At 38.6% G+C, this 26,239-nt stretch overlaps 1 protein-coding gene across 6 annotated transcripts in view; it reads right to left on the reverse strand.

The window, feature by feature from the left end:
- Positions 1-4,953: 4,953 nt before the first annotated feature.
- The window catches only part of NUBPL (NUBP iron-sulfur cluster assembly factor, mitochondrial), an 89,957-nt gene continuing 68,671 nt past the window's right edge, over positions 4,954-26,239 (reverse strand). For all 6 annotated transcript variants that reach the window (XM_083837146.1, XM_083837145.1, XM_083837147.1 and 3 more), the window contains 3 exons: positions 21,957-22,077; positions 16,922-17,004; positions 4,954-5,545 (listed from right to left, as the gene is read on the reverse strand). In XM_083837146.1, coding sequence (XP_083693272.1) covers positions 5,483-5,545; positions 16,922-17,004; positions 21,957-22,077 — 267 coding nt within the window. In that variant the 3' untranslated portion in view covers positions 4,954-5,482. The remainder of the gene's footprint in view (positions 5,546-16,921; positions 17,005-21,956; positions 22,078-26,239) is intronic.

The following is a 26,239-nucleotide window of genomic DNA, read 5'->3' on the forward strand; positions in this document are numbered from 1 at the left end:
AGCTCGGCCCGGCCTGTCTGAACACCCTACAAAACAGGTCTCACACCCCCGTCAAAATGCTCACTGCGGAGCAAGAAAGTGTTCAGGCTCTTCAACTTTGGTTCATTTTAACAGTTTCACTTAAAGTAAAAATGTTTGTAACATTCACACGCTTGAGGAACACTCCATATCTGCAGTGTGTAGGCTTGGCTTAATAAGTTTTTCATGCTTTATTTCAACCAAATAGCAGACAACTGGGGCCTTAAAATTATGTTCTAGTATTTCTTCAACGTTAATTTGAAAAGGAAATCCTTTAAAGGAAAAAGGGGAAAGTAGTCTAATGCCATAAAAAAGGTTATTATTAATAAACTAACACTATCAAAAATAATCAGAACGTTGTATTCTTAAAATAGACCTTTACTTAGTAGCAGGAAGCGTACGTGGGGTAGGCAAGTGTGAGAAGTCTTCTGTCTGTCTCTTGGAAAAGACGAAGCAACCCCTGGACCACAGGAAATAACACAAGTTTTAGAAAATCCCAGTGGTACGAGTGAAAGCACTTCAAATAAATCTGTGAGTCCTCCAAACAATATTAAAGGACAACAGATGTTCTCCCCATTAGCTTGTTTGAAGGCTCACGTAGTCCCTAGGAGAAGTCATTTATTTGCATTGATTAAAGTGGGTATTCAGATCCAGACTCATATAAACAGAGAAACAGAGCCATAGGTGCATGAGGAATGACAAGCCGTGCCTGTCCTCTTCACACTGAAGAGAAAGCCTCACTGCATATGCGAAGATAATGGAAAAATACAGACCTTTGTATATACTTTCTTTCAGACTTAATATATTTATAATGTAAAACAGAACCCACAAAAAAAAAAAAAAAAGATAGTTCTTAAACTTAGGCTGAAAGTTACTTTTTGAATCATTTTTTTTCTTTTGCTTTGTTTCCCTGATATGTGTCTGACATACTGGTGCCCTCGCTGATATGCTACCAAAATAAAAAATAATCCCCATTATAAGGAATAAGTCTTCTCATTATAAGCCAGTTCTGAAATTAAATCAGCAATTCAGATTCATCTTATTGTCACGTGTCCTCAGGCAGGAGCCGCTCTGCCTACCCATCTCCAGCAGGAAGCACTCCTGCTAGATGCGAGTAATGGCAACAACACCGGCCCAGACGTGGCTGTGAGAAGCTCAGCTGATGCACAGGTACCAAAACCAAAAGCAGAACGTCGCCACCTTTCCTCCAGCCTGTGAGCAGCTGCAGTGCCAGAAGTCACCCTAAGGACGGGCTGGGCGTGTTGTTCACAGACTCATTCAGTAAAATTCATCAGCAATGCTGCGAGCAAGGATCAGAGTCCAGCCCAAGTCATTAAGATAAAAGTGTCAGCTGTGATTAGGACTCGGTTCCTTATTTCTTCTACAAGCAGTACAGTTTTATCGGAAGTGATGCATGCTCCTTGCTTGTCCTTAGCGAAGACTAAGCCAGATGCCTGAGGAGCTCTCCTAAGTTTAGGAGCTCAGCCAAAGCCAGGCACGAGACACGTTTTTGTGCCCTCAGTGCAATCCCTGTGGACATGTAAGCATGGAGATCCCACCTACACCAAGGACATCTGGAGAGATGGGAGCAGTGCCTGGCTCCCTTTGTTAAAGGAGTACCCAAGCCACCAAGTCAGGAGCTCACATGCCAGTTCTAGGGCCGCGGTTGCTATTACAGAAGCTCCGCACAGCTGGAGCACCTAAATCCCCTTTATCTCATTGCACAGCACCATAGGTGCCTTTGCAAATCAATTCTGCTTTCTAATCTTTCACCTAAGCAACAGAGGCTTCTCCTTTGCTGTTGTTCTCCTGCCGCTTCTCTCCCACACTTATTCTCCCCCTTGGCAAGCCCGGTGTTAGTAAGGAAGGGTCTTCTGGGAACCTGGAGATATTCCCACTGGCACAACGACCTTCTTCCTTCCCTTTTATCTCCCCTTTGTTCCAGCCTGCGGTGTACAGTACGGGGCCCAGTAACAACCAGAACGATGCTGACCATCAGACCAAAGCCTGCTCTAACCAGCGCCAACAGCAGCACCAGCAGGAAAACCCAACAGGGAGCTGGAGTGGGTTCAGATGGGAACCATACTCACTCAGGGAAGGATATTACAGGGGAAATCACCTGCCGTACTGGATCCAAGTGAGTCTAATTTGAAGCCAGTTCAGAATTACTTTTTGTTTTGTTACTACACTGAAGATCAGCTGCTTCTCTTCCTAATTTCATCCCCATAATTATCAATCACAGCAACTAAAATGCATTGTAGTTTGAACTCAAATTGAATGAGAAAAAATTGATTTGTAAACTACCTTCCTCTGGTAACTTCAAAGAACAATTGAAAAGTGTTGTTGCTATTGTGAGGAGAAATTTACCAGTTGAAGGAATGCACAAACCATGGGCTTCGTGGCTAAACAGCTGACAGCGATCTGAACGTAGCAGTGGAAATTTCATAGCAAAACACTTTGCCGAACAGTTTTATCTCTGCTTTGAGCTTCAACTTCAGCAAAAGTGTAATTTCTGAAAGCCAGGAAATGCACTCTGTTAAGAGACAGCCTATAGTCTCCCCACCCAAGAAACAACAGGAATTATCTGCAAACAACCGTATTCACTACTCAAAGGGCTGTGCATTGAACAGCAAAGAACCAACTGCAGCCCCGTCACGCAGCTAGGGCAGTGCTGCAAGGCGGCCTGGGGAACCTTGCACATAGAGGAGGCGGCAGGGACAGACGGTCCCCTCCGTCCCCATACCTCTCCAGGAGGTCTGCAGTGTGTAGTTGCAATTTATGGCACTGCAGACTTGGGTAATTCCGTGCTGGTAACTCATGATCACAGTAATATTGCAAAACAGTCTCCGCTGCTCCTGAGCAAAGAGCACCTAACCATGCAGTTTAGGAAAGATGGGTCCTATTGCCAGGATTAGCACTTTCACCAAAAAAAACGTAGCAGTACACTAGGAAATATCACACAGATGAAAGTAAAATATTGGAGCCAAAAAGAGCAAACACCACTGTGTGTCAAGGCTACGACCTGTATTTATTAACGTGTGGTTAAATGCCAGTGTCTCCTGCTCAGCCTCTGACTGAGGCACCCTCCCATCCAATAACGAGTATCAGAGATTTTATGATCTAGTATAAAATGAGAAGTCATTAATATTCAACAGTGCACTCCATACTTACAAAATATGTGTTTCTGTAACATTAGGTAGCAATAACATCCTGTCAATGGCCTTCAATTCCTTTGCAGGAGCAGAACTGGAAAACATGCTTTTTCACCCACGAGAATGGGGAAAGTAAAGCAAATACATTCTTGTTTTAAATTTGGTTTGAACATTGTTACCCTTAAATGCAAAAACGTCCTATTAAGTCTGATAATTCTTTGTACAACTAAATATATTTTAAATGACCAACAATTTTTAATCAATAAATCACCTTTCACCTGTTATATTGTGCAATCCTTCCACAAAAATGTTAAATATGAATTTTCAGATTGGGCTAGAAGCGAATTATGATCATATTTAATCACAACCTCTTTCACTGATAAAAATGCAGTAAAATAATTCTACAGCTGAAAGATTCAACACAGCAAATGCTTCATTACAGGAGGAAAAAAAGTAAAAATGAGTTAAAAAAGGACATTTAAAGCAAATTTCAACCATCAACTACCCAAGAAATAACGAGATAAAGGAAAAACAACCAACCTTGTATCTGTATGCTCATTGTTCACCCACGCTCAACATGAATTAGGTGTCAGAGACACTCACAAACTTTTTTAGTGAGGTTCAGAAGATGATCTTTTTCCCATTCTTCCCACTGAAAATTTTGATTCTACTATTCCGAAGCCACCACAGGATTAATTGTAGACATAAATATCAACTATTACAATAGCTAAAGCAGAAAAAAATATGTACAGGAAAACTCAGTAAAAAAACAATGTTATCAATAAAATAAAAAACAGATCATTGAGCCACCTTTAATTTTTGTAAAATCTATTCAACAACTGAAAGGATCTGAGTATTTGTGTCAACTCTACAGGCCTGGGCTAACATGCTACTGAAAAAACAAAACACCAATATGTGATCCCATGGGACAGTGCACAGAAGGGAAGGCTCATGTACATGTATAGAAACAGACTTGAAGAAAAAATAAGATACGATAAGGCTTAGGAGTACATAACTTACGTATTTGCAAAATCAACTAAGCTTGAAATTCAACCCATAATTTAGGCCTACCTTTCCCATCTAAATTCCGGGTAATACAATTTTAATGTTCCTAATGTAAATGGATACCAACTTTTTATCTTGTATCGCTTCAGTAAGGAAAAACAACTAATTCAAAATGTATGAATAATTATTTGGACTACAGGGAAAAATCTTGGTCCCACAGAGATCAATAGCAGAACTCCTTAGTATGGTTAAGCTCCCTGTATGGTTAAGATGTATGTTTAGGATGCGTATACTTTACTGTGTAGATGAAAAAGCCTAAATGTCAGCTCAAACATCTGACTGTGAATGGGAACTCATTCCCTGAAGGCATATTCTTTTACTTCAACACACCAACACAAAAATAAAGATCACAGAATATAAGGCAATAAAAAAAGAAAACCAGAAGGCTGTGCAGTTTGATTACCAAAGTTTTCTTTGCTTCAGAACTGTATCTTTACACTTAAATTCCAAGTTGCTGCATTGTAAGAGGAATATGCAATCATGAATTTAATGTATCTTGAATGTTCGCATCCCCTGGCAAACTGAGCTCTGGCATTTTCAGCAAAGACCTCAGTTACCTTGTCTTCTGTCTGGGTCCATTATAATGCAAAGCAGTCAAGAAATAAGCCTAAGGGTCATGTCATCCATTACCCAGTAAACTGAATTACTTCATGATCGAACATTATCCAATAACGAATGAATTTTTTCATGATCCATCATAAGAATTCTTCAGAGTATATGCAGATCTATCTTTTATTTATTTAAAGATGAATGCAAACATGTACTGCAATTACATAACTGAATTTTCTACTTAAAATTTTGCACAGGTTAAGGTCAGCTTGGTGGTTAAGCAAGTAAAAAGCTCAACGAAAATTTACAGAAATTATAGCATTGCAAATGTCACTTTTTAAGTAGGTCTTATATCTTGACATCCTTCTCCTCATTCTGCTTGGCTGGCGAGGCTGTTTTTCATTCCTGACCTTAAAACAGGGCACATCAGAAAGATGTACTTTGTCCCTTCTTGCTCGATGACGTTACAATCCAGCAGTTACGTATCGTCTATCATCTTCTGCATACTTGAATCCATTTGGACATGGCCAAATAATGATTTGGAAACCAGTAAATATCACAATCATAATTTAAACTCTGATAAATTAATTCCCAGAAAAGCTCTTTCATAAAGACTGGTGTCCACAGAATTAAGTAGCAGGACTCTTGTGTTAGTCACACCAAAAGATCGCTTTGCTGGTTAGTTTGTGATAAACACTTCAAGCTGGAGGTACTGGCAGTCGTCTTACTATTTCCATGGCTATCTTTAGATATGCTTTAGCCTGTAAAAACAGAAACATATATTTAGAACCTTTCATTTTCTATACGAAGCAATACATCTTGTTAAGTATATTTTTTTCACACACATTCAAAGAAAAAGAAAAATGTTATAATAAACGTGTTCTATTCAGCTAGTTTTGTGTTCAGGAAAGTTATACTCTAATACATAAAATAAGTACAAGCATTATTTAAAATACTGGGGGTACAACACCTTAGTATTATTCTTAGAGCTTGACTGAACAATCTGTCTTAAATGGTAAACAATCAATATTCTTCCAGAGGAGAGGTGCTGAGATGGGAGGAAACTCCAGTCCCACAGGTCCCCTTAGTTATAAACTCCCTCACCTCAAAGACTGAGATGAATTGTACACAGGATTGAGACAGAGAATCAGGAAAAAAAATCCAATAAAAAAAATTAAGAGAATTAAGTCATTAAGGATTTAAAAAAAAAAAAAGACATCATTCCAAGAGGCTAAAGTGGGCACTGGAAAGAACTAATTCTGCAATACTAGAATCACTACAAAAGCTCACTCTCACACCAACCTGTGGCGTGTGGTATGATGCTCTAAGTTGGAGGGCAGAAGACCAAACCATAAGACTATCAGGAATGACACAATTCAAGCTTACTTCTATCATCTCTGAAAAATGATGCGGCTGGGACCGTGATTGGGCTAACATTGAATATTCATAAATGCAACGTCAAGAGATATATAAAACGACTGCCTTTAACACAGTACAAACTACAAAATGAAAAGCCAGTAATTTCTTTATCAAGCTCAATAACTCACAGACAAAACAGAACGTAAGTTTTAGAAAGGTCTTTGACCTTGATATAAAGATTTTCAAGTAAAACATTATCTTGTGTTAAATGCGTATGTATATGTATATCATCTACACTGTTCAGAGATTGCTTCCATTGTTACAAATTCATACCTTATCTGTAATTTGAACTTGTTGTGCCTCAATTTATTTCCAGCTGGTGCATCACGTTTTGTGGTTGTAGAGTTAAACAGAAGATTCTTCTACTGTTCAGCCTGCTTCTGCTCCGTTACAGTGTAACCAAGGCACCACTTCACCTTCTCAAATAAGCCTGCATTTGGAGCCCATTTTGACAGCCTTCCCCAAATGGGGAAGTTCTTCCTTCTTAAATAACTAGAAGAAATCACCAGAATACTCCCTACTGCACTGCTCTCCCCTGCCTCCCTCTTGCAGAACTCGTAGATGACTCTAACCTCAAGTTAGACCTTGCAGTCCTCGTGAGCTTTTAATACAGCAAATAAGCTGACAAATATATGAGGGCAGAGCTTGAGGGGCCGGACGAGAAAGTCTGTGTCCTGCTCAGGCCACCAGCACCAGCTGTCTTGAGCATGCTGGCAGGAGCCTTTTGCAGGCACCCCAGCACGCCTCCTCTCTTCTAAGCTTTGCTCCTCGCCTGACAGTTTTCTTTTCTGGCACTCCCAGCCTCAGTGCTCAGATACTCCTAAGACTAAATCAAGGAATTTTCTGAGATTGTAAGGAATGCAGACACCATCTACATGCAGATAACAGATGAAACGCACAGCAGACTAAGTGAAGGCCTTAATCCTGAAATGCTCAAGTGTGTAATCCGTATCTTACTCATAAGATTTAAGCTGTGATCAGTGTTGTATCCTCTGGCTGTACCATGACAAAGCTAAGACTTACTTTAAACAAGAATTATAATGCATTCTGACATATGGCCAAAAAGCAGTATTTCCCACTCTAAAGTTCAGCGTGTTTTAGACAGTTTTATTCTCTTGTAACCTCCCTTGATACTTATCGTTAAAGAGATTAAAAATGCAGTTCTGATAGTATGATGATTGTGGTTAGAACGTACTCAGAAAACTACAGAAGACTAGTACCATTCATGTGTATTTCCTCCATGGGCTTAGTCCATAATGCTCTATTTAGGACTCTCACAAACTACATGTAAGAGGCTTCTTTAAAACCATTAAGCCGCGTGTCAGCTTGCACGCTTTTAAGGCAGTGCTAAATCCAGGCAGCACATCTATAACTGGAGATTCTTTATAAGGGATTCTGAGGAACTGAATTCTGCTCGGCCTTTTGTACTACAGATAAGATGGCTCTTGTTCCAGAGTAGCTTTTACATTTCTTAGTACATAAGTTGACAAAATATCTACAAGGGAACTATTCTGTCCTACTTAGTCCTTTATTCATTGTTAAATAGCACCAATTAAAAAAATTAGATACCACTATTTCTTCATTTACTTTGTGAACATCACATATGCTTAAAAACCTACAACCTATACCCCCTCATGGCTATTTAGATCACAGTAATTCATTCCAGAGAATAAAAGGAAGCATAATTATTCCCAAGAGATGTGTGCTGTTATAATCTGCGAGACCTCATAAAGATTGTGCATGTAATAGAATAGATGACCCGAGAAGCAAGGAACAGACACTGCACTACAAAGAGAACACCGCAGCTACAAGTAAGGTGGGCTGTAAATATTTGCTCATTGTAATATCCCTTGCTGTTTAATTCTGCCACATTCTCTACACTTATCTTTCCTTCAATTTCTTATTTAAGTCATTCTGGTCCACCAGGCCACTTACAAAATAACAGCTGTGGCACTGCAGGCTCACTCACCAAAAGACACATAATAGAAAATCTCAGTCACTCATATAAAAATTTAAAAAAATAATGACGTTAGCTTTAAAAGGACTGCATCTAAAATCTTACAATATTTTTATTCTGGACTACATTATGATGGGCCAAATGCCCAGGGACCAATGATCACAATAACACATAGCTGAAAAAAAATTAAGTGAGAAATGAGAGTAAACCCTGGGTTTTATTTTATGAAGAACAGAACAAAAAGATTTCATTCCACAGTACAGGAAAATCCAAACTAGTCCTATAGGTATAACTGCAGTGCAGTTGGGTAGCACAGTTGTGCCCACGTGCAACACCCAGTACACTTAGTTATTAATCCCCTGGGGAGTCTACCAAGTCCCCAGCTAGCCATCTGCATAGATGAGATAATGGATCGATCTGGGACAACAGATCAACTTCAAAAAAAGTGACTGACTGAAATCAAACTGCCTGCACTTACTCTAATTAGTGCAGGAGTTCTCCAGGTGGGAATTTTGGACTATATTGAAGAGTCCTGCAGGCAGCTCCCCCTTTGCACAGATCAATTCATAAGTTTTAATGAGTCAATTAACAACCTGAATGGAAAACCTGGCCCCTTTCAGAGACTACCCAGGCAGTTTCTGCTCCAGAATTGACCAAATGGCACATAGATAATTGTAAATACACAGCAGATATTGTTCCTGCAGCTGCAGGGACAGCGGTTTTGTACATAGTTAAAATGGGAGATGTTTTGTGCACAGATAATCAACAGCTATGGACCATGCATATGCTGGAGTACTCATGTAGGATCATGGACTAGCTCCACTGTTAAAATTGAGCTAAACAGGGGTTCTGGGAGTCTCACTTGAGGCAGCTAAGACACTACTGACTGACGAGAGTCCTCGTAAGGGAAACTTCCGTAACCATCCAGACAGCAACCAGATATCCCGCTTGGGAGATCTGATTCCCTAAGTGCTCCCTAACTGTCAAGATCTCAATAAATGACATTTCCATGTGCCTCCCGCCCCAACTATGTCCACGAGTGTCTGGGCAGTGATTTCACATTTATGTACACTAACTTCCATTTGCCATGTATCTGATCTGTCATGTAGTAACAGGAGGCTGGTTTCAACTCTTTGTAGCCAGCATGCTAGTGTTACCTAGTCCTAGTATTACCAGCAGTCTCTTAACCTGCTTTCCACCCTAAGCAGCTTTTTTTTTTTTATTTTTTCCCTAGACAACTACTTTGTATGTTGAACAGAACAGTCTCTCATTTCCTTCCAAGGTCTCCACCAGTAACCAGTCTTAGAGAAAATCAACTGTTTCAAGCCTTTCAACAAGTCATTCGACTATGAGTGAGGACCAGTCTCTCAGCAGCAACATAACATCAGCAGACACGAAAGGTCTAGAGGGAACCTCAGTAACTCAATACGCCTTTCATTAAATAAACACAACTCTATACGTATTGAGCTTTTTCTCCTACTCTTGATCTATTTAATGTGGCATCTGTTCACAGGTACTACAGCCCCTTCAGTTCAGTTATTTACTCCGTCATTACTAAGAAAAGAAGAGGGATTGCAACTGAAAATGGAGAATGATTTTCATTCCTTTTTGGTTGGAAAGACAGAAGAGAATGTAAAGGATGAGTTCTTACTCATGACTGAAAACCCTTTTCATTTTTATAAAATAAAAGTGAGCTTTACAGATCAGTTTTTCCCTTCATGATTTGGAAGCTCTCAAGGATTGGTTTACAAGGCTCTTTCTGAAAGCTTTTTTTTTTTTGATGGACAGCTTATATTTACTAGTAACATATCAGTTAGCTGCAAGCCAAACATTCTCCCTGTTTTGAGAGGATGAAGAAGTGCACAGAGAGACAGAATGCTCTAAAAACAAACCACATTTTTTGTTACAAGTGCTGCCCAGGTGGGGTCTGAGCGCAACAGCGGTGAGGGCAGACAGATGGAAGGTGATGTTCAGAGTCAACAGAGCTAGATAATGGCCACGTGAGAGACTTTTCACCTCTCAAAAAACTAGTACAAACACTGCGAGAAAAGACTGCAGCGTTCCTTAAATGACAAATCTTCTTAGGACCGAGAGGGCACCACTGATGAAGCACAGATCTTGAGGTAGGAATTGGAGAACTTGTAATAAACTTTGTCAAGAAAAGGACCAACAAGTCCTACTTAGCTGACATAAATCAGAACATCTTGATTCACTTCTCTGGTATGGAATAATAGACATGAACTGGCTTTAAACTGCAAGTGATCTTTTTATTACCCCATCTAATTAAGCCCTATAGTAATCTTAGAAAAATGTGAGCCTTTCAGTTACAGCATTTAATTCTCCTTCAAACTCTTACCCATGAGGTATGGGTGCATCACTCCTAAGACAACTGCAAAATGAGCTTACAGCTTATAGCTGACTCTGCCCTGTTCCCGTGGATTGGCTCGGCTTGACCTGTTAATTTGCCTTGCGGTTCATTTTCACTGGAGTACAGATCTCAGGTCGCAAACAGCTCGCTGCAGAGGCTGCCAATGTCTAATAAGAAGGAAACACAACTACAGAATACCATTTACCCATCAGGAAAACCAAAACAGATAAGAGCTGGTATCACATTTGCCTTCCCCCAAACCACTGCATACCAACAACTCAGAAAAAGCATACTGATCCCATCACTTGCTTGTGGGCCAAGGACACCAAAGAGCATAAATCCACTTAGTGACATGCTTTCTAACGTCTGTTAAAGAACTCCAACACTATTAAAATGGCTATTAATCTGGCTTAGCAATCCAAAGGAAAATCACGGAATATCCCAAGTTGGAAGGGACCCACAAGGATCCAACTCCTGGGTTCCCAAAGGACTACCCAAAAAATATAGAATCTTACAATATCCTGACTTGGAAGGGATATCTTATGCAAGTCCTGACTGTCTAGAATATTGAATGCTACTGAACCTATAAAGAAGGATATAGTATTTAAATCTGCACAACTGAAGTGTTAGGGACTTGTACTTTATTCATTACTAAAGAAAACTAGCAACCATGGGCAACAAGCAACCAGTCAGATAGTGGCCATCATAAGGACAAACACTAGACTTGGCTACCACCCACATGAAAGCAACATTAGGTGATAGCTTAAAAAAAAAAAGACACAAAACTCTCTATTCAATCAGATTTTTATCTTTAGTTTTCATGGAAGTTGCTTGTGACTTTGACACAACTCCAATCTTCAGTGCATGTCTGGAGCTGCCCACTGATGTCTGTATTTCACCATGGTATGCTTTTAGTGTCTTCTGAGCTATGATGATAAACACAGCTTTAAATGAGCTTCCAACTCCAGATAACTTTATGTCACCCAGAGAAATTCTTGATTGCTGCAAGAAGCACAGAATCTTTCCTACTCTGCCTTCCTCTGGGTAGTTCTGTAAGTCTTCTTGGCATGAATTGGCACATTCTGCCACGCTGCAGGGAAGCCTCAGCCCCGAAAGGAAACTTAATGAAATGATAAAAGTTGATCCATAAATTACAATAATTACAATGCAGGAGATGGTTAAGTAAAGTGGATGCTTCCTGATAGTACCTAAAAAAAGCCTTAGTACTCACGGGACATGGAAATTTCCTGTAATCCTATATATAAGTAGTTGCAAAAGCCAAGCCTTCCTCTGATAGAGCCTCAGCCAGGAAACACTGCTAGCCTCAAGATGCCATTGTATGCGTACATCACTCAGGTGCTTTTATGTATATCTAAAAAGACATCCTGCCCAGAAAACATGGTTAAGTAGAATAGTGCAATTCAAATGCAACACAGTAGCATCCTTCAAGCAAACTATCCTAACACTCAGCATTTTCTGCAGCAGAATGAAGTGTAAATGAGGGTCTGATGATGCATTGTGCTATCTACAGCCTGAACGAAGGATTCAGACCTACACATACCAAGTGTTACTGTGATCATTCAGAGAAAGCCTTGACGGTAAGGCATGTTATAAATCATATCATGCAGTCTTCTTCAGGGTTTGCTTTTCTTTCAAAAGATACCACACCCTGGAGAGACCACTTTTTAAATGGAATTACTGATGACAGCTAAACAACAGCAAACATTATTCCCTACCACTATTTCAATTTTTTTCCAACTATTTCTTGCAAAGCTTTAAAGCTTGTACATTTTTACCCTACTCACGCTTCACCCTTACAAAGAATTCTACAAAAAAGTGTTTCTGAATATGAATTCCATCTGTCCCTTCGGACCACACCAAGGCCTGTAACATTTCTAATTTAATTGAAAAGGGATTTTTAACCAGACTTACTTTCCTCTGTCTGACTGCTTATGCCTAGTGCTCCTTCTTTCCACCTGACTGCGCTTTCTGTCTCCCCTTACAGAGCTCTGTGCATTTTACAGACAGCACGTTCCTTCACCAAGATATCACAGAATTGCAGAACCCTTTAGGTTGGAAAAGACCTCTAAGATGATCATCTAGTCCAACCTTTTAATAGTCACAATGAGTGAAATTTTCAAGAGCACTGGACACATTTCATGTAGTTAAATGTGAACTAGACAATAACAGAACATCCCCCACTGTGTGCGGTTTTTGTACCATACGCTGGTCTCCAAGACAAGCTGGAGAGGATGACATTAAGCATGATTTCCTGCAACAAGTCCGGGTTTCCTTGCTCCAGGGCAAGTCTGATTTTTCTCCTGCCCAAGTCAAATTCCTCAAGCTGAACATAAATTCGTGCGTATCTACAAATGGCTGTGCAATTTGGGGTTCTGACACCCTAAGCTATTACTGATTCTCTCCATTTGTTCCCTTTCATCTTCCCATACTTTTCCAATATACTTTACTTTATTTTTACAGAACAAGAGCTTGAACTCAAAGTTTGCCCTGCTTGTGGCAAGAAAACACAAAGGACCTGGCTGACCATTACATGTTTCCTGATTTTATTTCTTTTTTTCAAAAGCAGTTATCCTCCCTATATTTCTGATATGAAGGCTCACCATTTCTTTAATAACGGAATAAGGAAGAAGGTGAAATCTAAACTTCATTCTGTCATTACTTCTCTGCTGTCTTGAATATATTATCCTCCTGAATCTTAGAGGTGTATCCTCTCTCCACTTTTTTTTTTTTTTTTTTTTAAATCACCTCATTCCCAAGCCAAGATGAGAAATGTGTCTCCTACTTGTCTCAGCCTCCAACAGGTCTCCTCCCTGAAATGCCTATTCCAGCAAGACTCCCTAGCTTTTAGAAGGTGAATGGTTACACTGGTACAGCAAATATACTTTGAATTTGCTTGAGTTGTTTATTTGACCTTGGGATAGATGTGATTTTCATGTTCAGTGGTGTTCTCCACAGTTAACCTGTCTCTTCTAGCAAAGTACTAGTAGCAAACCACTGGGCCATCAAGGCTGGGATATACGCAAGAGTTTCAACCAGGAAGAGCTCGTAAGACAACAACCAACTGTCCCCACACCTCTCTGAGTTGTGTTCATAGGTGGAAGAGCTCTTAAACCCCTACTTACATTTTCCTCAGTACTGATGGAGAGTTTGCTGGGCATTTTAGCAATTAATGTAGTGGACAAATAACTCCATGGGAATTAATCATGTTCTGCATCTCTCGCTGTGCTTCTGCCCTCTTGCCTGCAAGTTTCAGAATGCCTCTTTCAAACCCCTCTTTTGCTGCTGATTTCTTTTGGTGCTTGGAGGTTCCCCTACATCTGAGCACTAACAATTCTCACCTGGTTTCAGTGATTCCTCTTTTGTATTCCCTATTCTACCTTTCCATTTTAGCAGTGTTCATCATTTTCTTTTGCTAGCCTCTGCTGCCTAGAGACTCTCACATATGTTTGGGTGAGCAAACAACAAAGCCAGCCAACCCACCTCCACAGCTTGAAGGAGGAGGGAAATGCTCCCAAGACTCTCAATTATCTCCAGAAGGGCCTGGCAAGTCCTTGCTGTTGATTAAACTAAGAAATGATTAGCTTCTTGTAGAGGATCTTAGATCACTACCAATTGCTGCTGTTTGCCTGCTATCTTTCTGTTGGACTAGTCCCTGTTATTTAGGCTAATATGTGAGTACAGCGATATTCAATTTTCACAGCACACTTCTGCAGCAGATAAAAAAAAGTTTTATCAATGAAGACTGTTAAAAAAAGCTATAGTTTAAACAACTAAGCTGACAGAAACACTAACATAGACAATGTTATACAAAGAAAAAAATCATTTTACCAGCATTGTTTATTTCTCCTTGGGGACGTTATCCCTTGGAGACTCAAGCTTTACCGAAATAGAACTTCGGCCATTAAACCCTGACAGCCTTTAGCTATACAGGCAACCCCTTCCACAAGAAGATGAATCTCAGGTATTCTGTGCCTTTTGATGGAGAACTTTAGAAGTGCATACACCCACATTTCTACACACAATTTTATTTTTTATGGAAGGTTTATTTCGGCTTTTAGCAATTTTCCTGCTAGTTTCCCTTTTCTACCAGCTGCATCTAAGCAAACTAGGCTTTAAAGTAAAGTATCTAAACAAATTTGCTTATACATTTTAAAATCCTAGTGTAGAGTGACAGCTATGCTTTTACATATCAGCAAAAGAAGGTGAACCCTGTGGTATGCACGTAAGCAAAAAGTAGTATTAGATAACATTTTAGAAAAACCCTTCATTCCAATCTTGATAAAGCTTAGAAGGTGTGACTGCATGCTGGGTTTCTGAGAAGTCAATCATCATCCTTATTCCCCGCTCTCTGAATCAGCCAGGTATTATTTCAGTTCTGTGATACTGCATTTCATTTCTAAGTGAGTTCTAACAAAGACAGCACAGAATTTTGTATACAAAAATCTGTAAATTTAAGGGACAAGAGCAGAGATAATTTCAGCAGCTCAGTGCACATTGTTCTCTATCTGAAAAACTATGATTGTTCATGTGTGAATAGGCACAATTTTATTTTATTTGAGAAACATGATGATGGGTGTCATGTATTAAAGATTAGAATCTGACCTTACATGACCTCTCCCACCACCAGTTATGTGCTAAGAATTTCATTTTTCTTTTAAAATATAAGAGGACAACAATCACTTTCTGTCTGTATAATGAGAAGAAAACCAGGAATAAAGGGAAATTCTTTTTCATTCTGTAGAGATTAGTAAAGTCTAAAAAAACCACTCATTCTCTGAGGAGAATGATTATCTCACAGACACAATGGCAGAGAAGAATATTAAAAGTTTTCCCCAGAGTCACACATATTTGTCAATCTTTATTCCTCTTCATATTTAACTTAATTGCCACAAATGGTGCTTATAACCCCTCCTTTCATTACCAAGAACATAGTCCAAGAAGGAACAGATGGCAACCCTACAGACTCTCTTGTCTTTCTTAATTTTCAGAACGCTGTCCTACACGTTTGAGCGTATGTAGGCTCAGACTCCTGCAGGCTACACACTTTTGGTTAATACAGATTTCAGATACTGTGAGCTGTGAGCCTTCCATCTTGGTTTGCTCAGCTGTTTTGCTTCAACTTTGACCTAAGCTATACATCTATTCAAACCTTAGCAGTTTCAATCAAAATTCCCAGATAGAAACTACAGTATTGATTGTAATGATTCCTTTCACAAGGATCTAGACTCAAGATCACTACGTTATTCCACAGAGGATCAGCACAGGTCCTGTTGAAGACTACAAAAATATCAATTAGAAACGAACAGCTGCTGCTCCTCTAACAAAGAAAATAAAAAAAAAAATAAGGTGCTACAATCTAAGTCACTATTTCTCTAGAATCCTGATTAGTATGTTAATGATACTGGATTATATGCCCCTGGCAAACCCCAATTTTTTTTTTAGTAAGGAGAAGTTATTTCAGCATGTTATCTAGCAATCATGGTATTAGAAAGGTTATATGTACTTTTTAGCTTATCTCTAACAGATTCTACTACCTATTATCATTATTAATCTTTTTTTTTTATTGGTAACATCTAAGCAGCAGTCAATAGTGATGCTGCATCACGCTATGTACTGTGCCAACATAATGTAGGAGACAACAGCCTACCCTACAGAGCAAGGTGGACAAAATCGAGCAGAGGCAAGAAAAAATACTAACCAGAAAAATCTTACTGTGTAAGCGTTAATGAAATTTCATACATGCAACTGCTTTTCCTCAGAGACTTGTGTATTTGACTCCCACCACCTCAACAACCCACATTTTCCTTTGGCAATAAAATGTTACAGTAAATGCACAGAAAAATCCATTTCATCTTGTGTGCAAATTCCCTCACTTTCAGCTGAAAACAATCCAGGTACTGACAACACACAGGTTTTGTTCCAAACATCTTTTGATAGGATCCTTTGACAGTTTCCAGGCTCCACTACCAAAGGCTCAACTGACAGTTTCTGAGGACCTACATTAGCTGCAAGGTCTCATGTGGCTTGACACTGACCTTCCTCCTCTTAGTATGCCAGAATCTGGATCAAATCTTCGCTATATTGAATGATTTGGACTAATTAAGCAAAAACACATGCACACAAGCAGAACCCATGACCAGCATTCCAAAACAGAGGGCCAAAGTTGCTTAGTGACAAAAATCCCTTACAGAATTTCATTCTTCTGTAACATTCAGACACATTTGTTTTCAAATAGCAATAATGAGAAGTGTTCCCCATTCACTTTTTTATTTTGGAGGGGGGGGAGTGGGGGGGAGGTGCAGGGGGGAAAGGAACGTGGAGGGTGGGAAGGGGGTTGCTTTTCTTATTTTAAGTGCAGTGCACCAAACTTACGGCATCACTCCGAGGTTGTGAGATCACAACAGGCTGCCCTGAATCACAAGTCTCCCGTATATTAACATGCAGTGGAATGTCTCCTGTATTAAAGACACCAAGATACATGTATGTGAAGACCTAATACATCTTAAACGTTTCATTAAAATAGCCCTAAAGTGACTTGAAATAAAATTCCAATTCAGGATATTCTTTGAATTACTTAATACCAAGAAATTAGCATTTAAAATGAAAATTGGCTTCAAAGATGTTTCTATATATCCATGATTAAGACCAAACCTATTTTGGATTTTTCATTCTCCAAATAGGAAGGACTAGGCTTTGCAATAAACGATGAAAGGCAGTTTGTTTTCTTGGCTTCCTGAATACACAGAAAAAGACAAACAGAGACACACAAACTATTTTGAGTACATACAAAAGTTTGCTTGTGTCTAGGCAAATACTCATGCAACTTACTGTTTAGCTTATCTCCTTACTGTATATTCTTTTCAACGCATTTTAAAGATTCCAAACACTGTTCAAAAACTTATTTGAATACTTAATTTCCAAATAACAACATTTGTTATTGCCCTTATTAGGCCCTGGATCCAATTAAAAGGTAGCCAGCTATTCGGTTCCTTTTTCTTTCCAACAGGAATCATCTTTACATTCTTTCTAACGAGCAAGGAGCTGTCAGAGGGGAAAGGAATGTTCTAAAGGAGAATCAGTTAGTAACCCTGGTCCGTTCTGGAACACACTTTCTGAAATACAGTTCTTCAGCACTAAAGAAAACATGAAGTTCCCATGTTTAGTTCATTATCATAATAGATAATTATGAGGTGAAGACCAGCTTTCTTTTAAAAGGAAGATGCAGCTGTATTTTACATCACAGATGGATGTAGACAGAACAGCCTATGCTTAGTTCAATCTTGAGTGGTCTCAGAAGATGCATCAATTTAATTCATACATTTAGCAAAATTTATTTAACCTACACGAAGCCAGTATTGATTACTGAAGTTCAATATAGTCAAAAGAAGAAACAAGATAGTCAGAAAAATTGTATAAAAACTCACAACTTAGAAGTAACAAAGCTAGTTAAGGAAAAAAAATTGAAAGCAAGTATGAAAATACATGAAAACCAAATAAACAGCAGACAAAAACCGTCGCTCCATTTTTACTGAGCTGAATGCTTGAAGGAATTCAGTTTGTTATGATTATTATTGTCCATTTCCTTCAAATTTAATTGTTGCCTTTTTTTTCCCCAGTCCTGAATGAATTTCTTTAGGCATAAAGTCTGTTCACTCATTAAAATAAAAAAATAAAATAAAACAAAACAAAAAATAGGGAGTCCTTTAAAATTTCCTTTAACACTAAATGTTTTTGTTAACAGAATAAGAGTAACTTTGTAAATCTCCCAGAACTTAGGTCTTATCATTATTTTGTGTGGGGACTAACCTTCACTTTTTTCCCCAAGGATGTTTTATTAGTGGAAAAAGTACTTCTTCCTTGTCAGTTTAATAACGATCTCAGACAATTACAAAAAAACTTATCCTATTACAAAACAGCAACTTATCTTCCCAATGCTTGCAAAGATGTGTTTGGACAACATGAGCATAATAGGACTTGTATGGGCAAAAGTGCAATTCAGAAGACAAAGCAAAAGGCAAACCCAATTAAAAAAAAAATCGAAACATTATACATGATGCAGAAGCAAAAAGAAAAAATCTGTGCCTCTGTTTGGCTGATAAGGATTTGAGGAAGATGAAGGTTTTGTAGTATTCTTCACTATAGAACATGATGGGAAGTTATCAACGTAATAATTTTTTCTGATGATGCTTACTTTAGACTGCAAAGAAAGTGTAAGTGCTCAGGAAAAAAAAAAAAGAGAGCCATTGCTGCTTCCATTAGGAAAACGTTGAAAAAGTTTGGAAGTACACCATGGAAGATCGTGTCTGACAAATCTGGTGGCCTTCTACGACAGGGTTACAGCATTGGTGAATAGGGGAAGCGCAACTGACATCATCTACCTGGGCTCGTGCAAAGCATTTGACACCGTCCCACGCAATATCTTTGTCTCTAAATCAGAGAGACATGGATTTGATTGCTGGACCACTCAGTGGGTAAGGAACTGAGAGCTGAATCAAAGACTTGCAGTCAAAAGCTCAATGTCGAAGCGCTGGACACAAACGAGCTGTGTTTCTCAGGGGTCAGCATTGGGACTGGCGCAGTTTAACATCTTTGCTGGTGACACGGACAGCGGGATCGAGTGCACCCTCAGCAAGTTTGCCAATGACACCAAGATGTGTAGAGCGGTCAACACGCTGGAGGGAAGGGATGCCGTCCAGAGGGACATGGACAGGCTTAAGAGGTGGGCCTGTGCGAACCTCATGAGGTTCGACAAGGCCAAGTTCACGGTCCTGCATCTGGGCCAGGATAATCTAATCCCAAGCACAAGTACAGGCTGAGCAGAGAATGGATTGAGAGCTGCCCTGAGGAGAAGGACCTGGGGGTGTTGCTGGATGAGCTCAACATGAGCTGGCAATGTGCACATGCAGACCAGAAAGCCAACCGTCCCCTGGGCCGCATCAAAAGAAGCATGGCCAGCAGGGTGAGGGAGGTGATCCTCCCCCTCTGCTCTGCTCTCGCGAGAGCCCACCTGGAGTACCCCGTTCAGCCCTGAGACCTGCAGCACAAGAAGGACATGGATGTATTGGAATGAGTCCGGAGGAGACGATCAAAGGGCTGAGGCACATCTCCTATGAAGACAGGCTGAGGTAGATGGGGCCGTTCAGCCTGGAGAAGAGAAGGCTCCGGGGAAACCTTATAGGCACTAGAAGGCCACTAAAGGGGGCCTACAGGAAAGCTGGGGAGGGACTCTTTGTCAAGGGGTGTAGCGATAGGACAAGGGGGATTGGCTTTAAACTAAAAGAGAGTAGATTTAGATCAGATACAAGAAAGAAATTCTTTACTCAGAGGGTGGTGAGATACTGGCACAGGCTGCCCAGAGAAGCTGTGGATGCCCCATCCCTGGAGGTGTTCAAGGCCAGGCTGGATGGGGCTTTGAGCAACATGGTCTGGTGGGAGGTGTCCTGCCCGTGGCAGGGGGGTTGGAACTGGATGGTCTTTAAGGTCCCTTCTAATCTAAACCATTCTGTGATTCTACGGTGTGTATAGTAGTCAGTATCTTAGCAGTATGTAAATTTGCTTAACTTTCTGGTCATAGTTCTGGTAGCTCAATTTAAAAAAAAAAAAAGAAGAAAATGGGATTTTCAGAGACAGGGAGAGAAATTAGCAATGCCAAGTCTTTCTCAAAGACTCACTCTTTCCTATATGGAAGAATAAAAAAGAAAAGGCAATTAAAATACTTAAAATATTGAACTACACTCACAAAGTAACTGGTGACTCCAAATTGTCTTCTGTCATAAACAAAAATAAAAGAAGTTTTCAATCAAAGGCAGCAGAGCCTGAGCAAATAGGAAAATACTTTCCTATCCTGCACACTGTTAGCTTACAGACTTTGTTGGGTATTAATGAAACTAAGAACTTAGATGTTCTAAGATGACTAGGTCCTGAACTGAACAAAGAGAATAGTAAAACATAAGCAAAATAAATTTATAGATAGATAGATAGATAAAATCTCTCAAAGCTTTTGGGTGCAATTCAATAGCGGTAGGATAAAATTACCATTTGGGATAGATTAACGTATAATCTGTAAACAGAAATTTTCATAATACCATATGGTATTGCTGTGCAATGGCCACCCTTGGAAGTATGAGCATACTAATCAGATCAAGTACTGTGATTCTAAATTTAACCCTTGGGGCATTTTTCTTAATCTTCAAACTGTCACTGAAAGGCTAGACTAAGGTAATTTTCACTCTATTTTTGTTCATATGTATTGTCCATCCCCTGATAAACCTGCAAATCTCTCACACCTCTCCTTATTAAACACTATTACAATAGGTTCTGCTCTGTTAGGGAATAAAAGAAAAATGTTTACGAGACCAACAACACAGCACATCATCTGTGCCTGTATATCTAAATGCATGTTTGACTCAACTTCTTGCAGAACATTTGCATCCATCCACATAACCCAAGGCTGTAGAAGTCCCCTTGGGCTCTGATCGCAACTTATTATATATTCATAAGACTAAAAGACAGCCCAAAAGCATGCCTTTTAATTATGTGTTGCCTTGTTATCTTAAGTTTGTGTCACACCTTGATGTTTTTGTGTTGATCTAAGTGAGCTTCCTGGTTCTTTTAATGAATTAGCTATGGAAAATCATTGAGATAATTATAGTAATACATGGAAACACATCATTAACACTTGCAATTATCCCATTTACCAACTTAATTACGCTGTGTTATATTCTTTTTTTTTACTGAAAGCACAGGTTGAAATATGCCTTTTTAAAGCAGCAACGTACATTTTGATCGATGTATATTTTAGCTTATATGCATGCCAGATAATTTAATCATGGACAATTTCTGTTTTAAAGATACATTTTCTTTTGAAACAGCATTTTGCAACTCAGCACATTCTTTTAATCTCAACACTTAATCATCAGTCTGTTTGCTTCCATGCTAGAGTAAAGGTATCTTCATATGAGCGTAGAAACAACTGTTCCAATGGACTGCATTTCAATTAACGTATTTATTTCACACATACAATTCATTTAAATTAAATACATAAGGAAACTTCTATTAGCATTATCGGACAGAGTTCTAAGGTCTAAATTTTACAGGATGACATAGTATATCATAACATAATGAATTTCAGGTAATATAGCACATGATTACCAAAATAATCCATGTTCTGTATTGTTTGTAATTCAAACAAGATTTAAGATGCAATTCAAGAATTTGCATATCCAGTCCACATCCCATTAACAAAAATGATCCTGATAAGAACTAGAGCATGAAACAACAGGGACACTCATCTACTTAAACTTTTCATTCTATTCCATTTGAACACCATCCAAATATACAGTAATTTACAATTGTGCTGTTCTGTATTTCAGTTCACGCCATTAAAAAGCTATTTCTCCATCCTTACCTAGAACATCCAATCCAAGGGTTTTTGCTAGATCTCTTACACCATCAGCTCCAAAAATATGTGTCTCATGTTTACATTTGGGACATTGGAAAACACTCATATTTTGTACTAGTCCTAAAACCTATTGAATTAAAAAGAAGTAATGTTGAAACCTGGGATTCAAGCATCAGTCGTTACTCATCACTGACAACAAAGAAGAGATGACGAACACAGAAATCAACAAATCATTATCAGCTCTTACTGTCTCAGTTTCGCTATCATTTGTACATTATTTAAAATTTTCTGTAATTATACCTCTCATATCTTAACTGGTTTCTTTGTCACAAGAGGTACCTCTTGAACAGATCTAACAGATCCCCCTCCCAGACGAGGAGATGTATTATATTTCCTGAACTCTGAATACTGGAAGAGTTTTCATGTACTGTTTTATAGCTTTGTAATTTGCAATTTCAAGAAGCAAAATAAAAACATACCATTACAAGAAATGACAATCAGACATGCTTTTAAGATTTTTTTGTAAATTATCCTTTAGGGAAATGTTTACAAAAAGAACCAGATTTGCTATTCTACTGTAGAGGAAGAAACATTTTAAAGGTCAAACAACAGAAATAATCATGTGAAAGAAAGTTGCGAAACTACAGCATAAAAATCTAATATACACGTATTAGATACCTTTCTGCTGGTGCCAGATGTTCAACAGTACCCTTGCAAAATATGTCCAGAAAATTTGCCAAATCAGGCACAAAAATATCTTCTTTCACAATGTACAATAATGCTAATGATAAAATTGATCTTTCTTTATTCACCCAGTAAGCAAGACTGTTCACTGAGGCAGAGCAGAATTTCTCAAAAGTGATGACAACAGCACAAAAACACTTGAAAATTTCTACTTCTTTGCTGATGAACAGAAGATTTGCTTTAAGAGGTTCCATGTTACACAATTTCATCTCACAACCATTATGCTACTTAAGTATGTCACATACATTATAGCTGAGTTGTAAAAATATGACTATATATTTTAAAGTACAGAGAAGCTGCTATATACCTTGTGGTATTCTGTGCTTTCTTAAATTTCCCAGAGCATTCTAGGTCTGTGCTTGAAGAAACTGGCAAAGTTATTAGGATAGTAATTTATCCTCTGTGGTAATGAAACATATCTAAAAGGATGTTGGTTCAATGTAAGCAACAAGTCTTAAGTTAATCAATTATTAACAGTGACCATACAACTTTTAGCACCAGAAGTGAAAATAAACACTTAACTAAAAGAATATGGAGGTAGCACTACAAAGTTAAAACTGATCAAACGGCAATAGCTTTGTTGGTTTTTTTTGCTACACCACTGTTACATGTTTCATACCACTTTCTATGTCTTCCTTTACTTACGTAAAGCTTTCAAAGGGTTTAAAGCAAGAAATATTTTAAGGAACAATGAAAAAAATAAAAATACATATACACTTAAAAAAAGGAGAGATTACCTACTTTTAATTTAACAATACAGTTTCCTCATTTCCCACTCTCTCCCAGGGACTGCTAGGGAAGCAAGAGGAACAAATTTCTATTTGCTGGTACATCACCACATAATGATTTTTTTTTCATCCAGTTCTTAAACTAATAGACTTATGGCATACTAAGTGTGACTACATGGTGCAGAGGTATAACAAGAGTGCACAGCCACAGTCTTCTTACTGAAGACCTCTGAGCAAGCATTCATCCTGCTCTCCTTAAGTTAAGGTCATGGAATTTTCACTGTGTTGATAAACTGGAGAACACTGGAGGGAACATTATTTGATGAAAGAGAAACAGTATTTTAACTACTATACAGAGAAGCAATTATCTGCAGAACAAAGGAAAAAAAAGATCTTAACATTTATACTCTAAATGAATTCATCCACATCCAGATGTCTTGGGTTTTGAACATTTTGTTCTCCTCAATGAAGTTGTACAACATTTATGATACAGCGAATTCATAATCAAAGTTATGTAGTCTACTATTGTTTTGCAAATAGCTTAGAAATATTACAGCTGTTTTGTTAGTTCTTTGAGATAACCTAATAACTAAAGAAGTCCTTCTGCCACAGTTACTGCAAATACTGAGATACAGCTGTATCCCCAATGCTAAATCAGTTTTAGAGGTCTTATTCAATGTCCTTTTTTGCTTCCATTTCAACAAATCTCTCTAAAAGCAAATGACATTTCAGCATTACACAGTCACTTTTACTTTCTCAGCTTTATTCCTATCTGTCATCCAACCAGTGACCAGTGCATGTACAGTGATTACTGATATATAAATTGTTCTTCTGGCATAGGAAGAATTTTTGGAATATTAGTTGCCAATTATAAATACCCAATTTGATATACAATCTGTCCTAACATACACACCTTTAGTGCTGAAGTCTATTTTTAACAGGCATATTTCCGCAGACGTTTAGAGAAAGAAGATATTTCACTATTGTTTTCAGAGCTTTTAAATCTACAGACAAAGTAATTGGTCTTGCTAATAAAGTGAGTAATAACTCATTTCCCTGCTCAAATAATAGATCTGGAAAAGCTTCAAAGCAGCTCTGACTGTTTGCACAAACTATCCCATAGGTACGTACGAGTCTGATTCTACTCCGCAGAGAGCTCCTCTTCCTGAACATTTCCCTGCAAACTTGGCTCAGTAACAACATGAAAACTATGACTAGATGCTCCACAGTACAGGAGCTAGCCTATGGTGCCAGAGTACAAGACAGTTACAATACACTGAGCTGAACTTCATTTGGTCAAATTGGTTTTTTGAATGGTGAAAAGACATACATCAAGAAATAAGAGGCAACTTACTTTTCATTATCAATTACCTGCGCACACACTGTTTCTGAATGCTTACGTATTCCTTATGTTCAACTAACCTTTTGGTTACACAACAAATCGTGCCCAAATCCACGTATAGTGCCCTCTCTACACAAGGAAAGAATTCCTGAGAAACCCACCTAAGCCATACCCTGTACTTTAAGGATGGCTGGTGCTGAGGTCTGACTCCAGTCTGACTTGAACTGAAGTGGTGAGGGTTACAAATTCCAGTTTGCCATAGACTTCCTATGTAACTATGTCACTTGATATTTTAGTGCTTCAGGTAAATGTGCACATGGATTTTTCTGTCTTCCTAGTTTTTCTCTTCTGACAAGCAATTTTTGGTTCTAACTGCAGCTTCCTATATGAAGCCATAATCTTGGCTAGGTACTCTAAGCTACAAAAATACCAACAAGTACATATCTAATTAAACAATTTTAATACATCTTAGAAGGAAATACATAGCTGTGTTTACACAGTTTGTTTGAAACCTGGGAAACCCACAACATATCCTTCCAACTCAAGGAAGCTACCAGGAAAGTTGCAGATTTAATTAAAAACCTCTCATTTTCTTTCAGGGATATGCTTTTATCATAAACCCTATCCAACTGAACTCAATTTCAGTATGTGAAAACAGTCAATTTTTTCCTAAATACTCCGAGTTATTAACATTTTTTTTTTCTTCTGTCAACAGCCCAGAGAAAGCCTCTAGGATCCATGAAAATGACAGCCAAACTCACATAATGGGACAGAGTCTTGTGAGCTCATAGTGACAGAAGCCAGTATCACTTTGCCACGTCCTGCCTCACCTGGTGCACTGCACCATGCAAGAGATGGGACTCTTCTTCTCATGACTACGTCCTCAGACTTAAAGTAAGACCTGCATAGTAATCCTGGCTCCCACGCTGACTCTCAACGACAGATTTTAATTAAATCCTTCTGTCATTTAATTTTAATTCAGTAAGGGACAAACAACACTAACAATTGTGACTTTATTGTGGTAATACTGTATGGATGTAATGTGAGGCTCTGGTAACTAATGACTGCAGCAGTGATGGGAAGGTGGTGTATAGATGCCTATGTGCACAAGGGAGACTCCAGTTTATGGAATATAAGCAAGCACACTCAATGACTCAGAGCTTAGCAGCCTATAGACTCTCAGCTTCTTTGGAAAGTAGACTCTCCGCAATTGCTTTTTTTTAAAAAAAAGATTTTAAAGATCAGATTTTTTTTTTAATTAGTCAATTACATAATTAGGATACACAATTTTAATCTGGTCCCACATATTTCACCTCTTTGATGTAAACCCCAGGTTTGAAATTATTATTCCAAACTTAAAACTAAATGTAATACATCAGCAGGATTTGCTTTAATACCAAAGTAGATGAGACATCTACACTGATGCACATACAAGGTGAGAAAAAAAGTGAAGCACCACATAACAACAGATGACT

Source organism: Anser anser, assembly GCF_964211835.1.
Source record: "Anser anser genome assembly, chromosome: 5".
Taxonomy (NCBI): Eukaryota; Metazoa; Chordata; class Aves; order Anseriformes; family Anatidae; genus Anser; species Anser anser.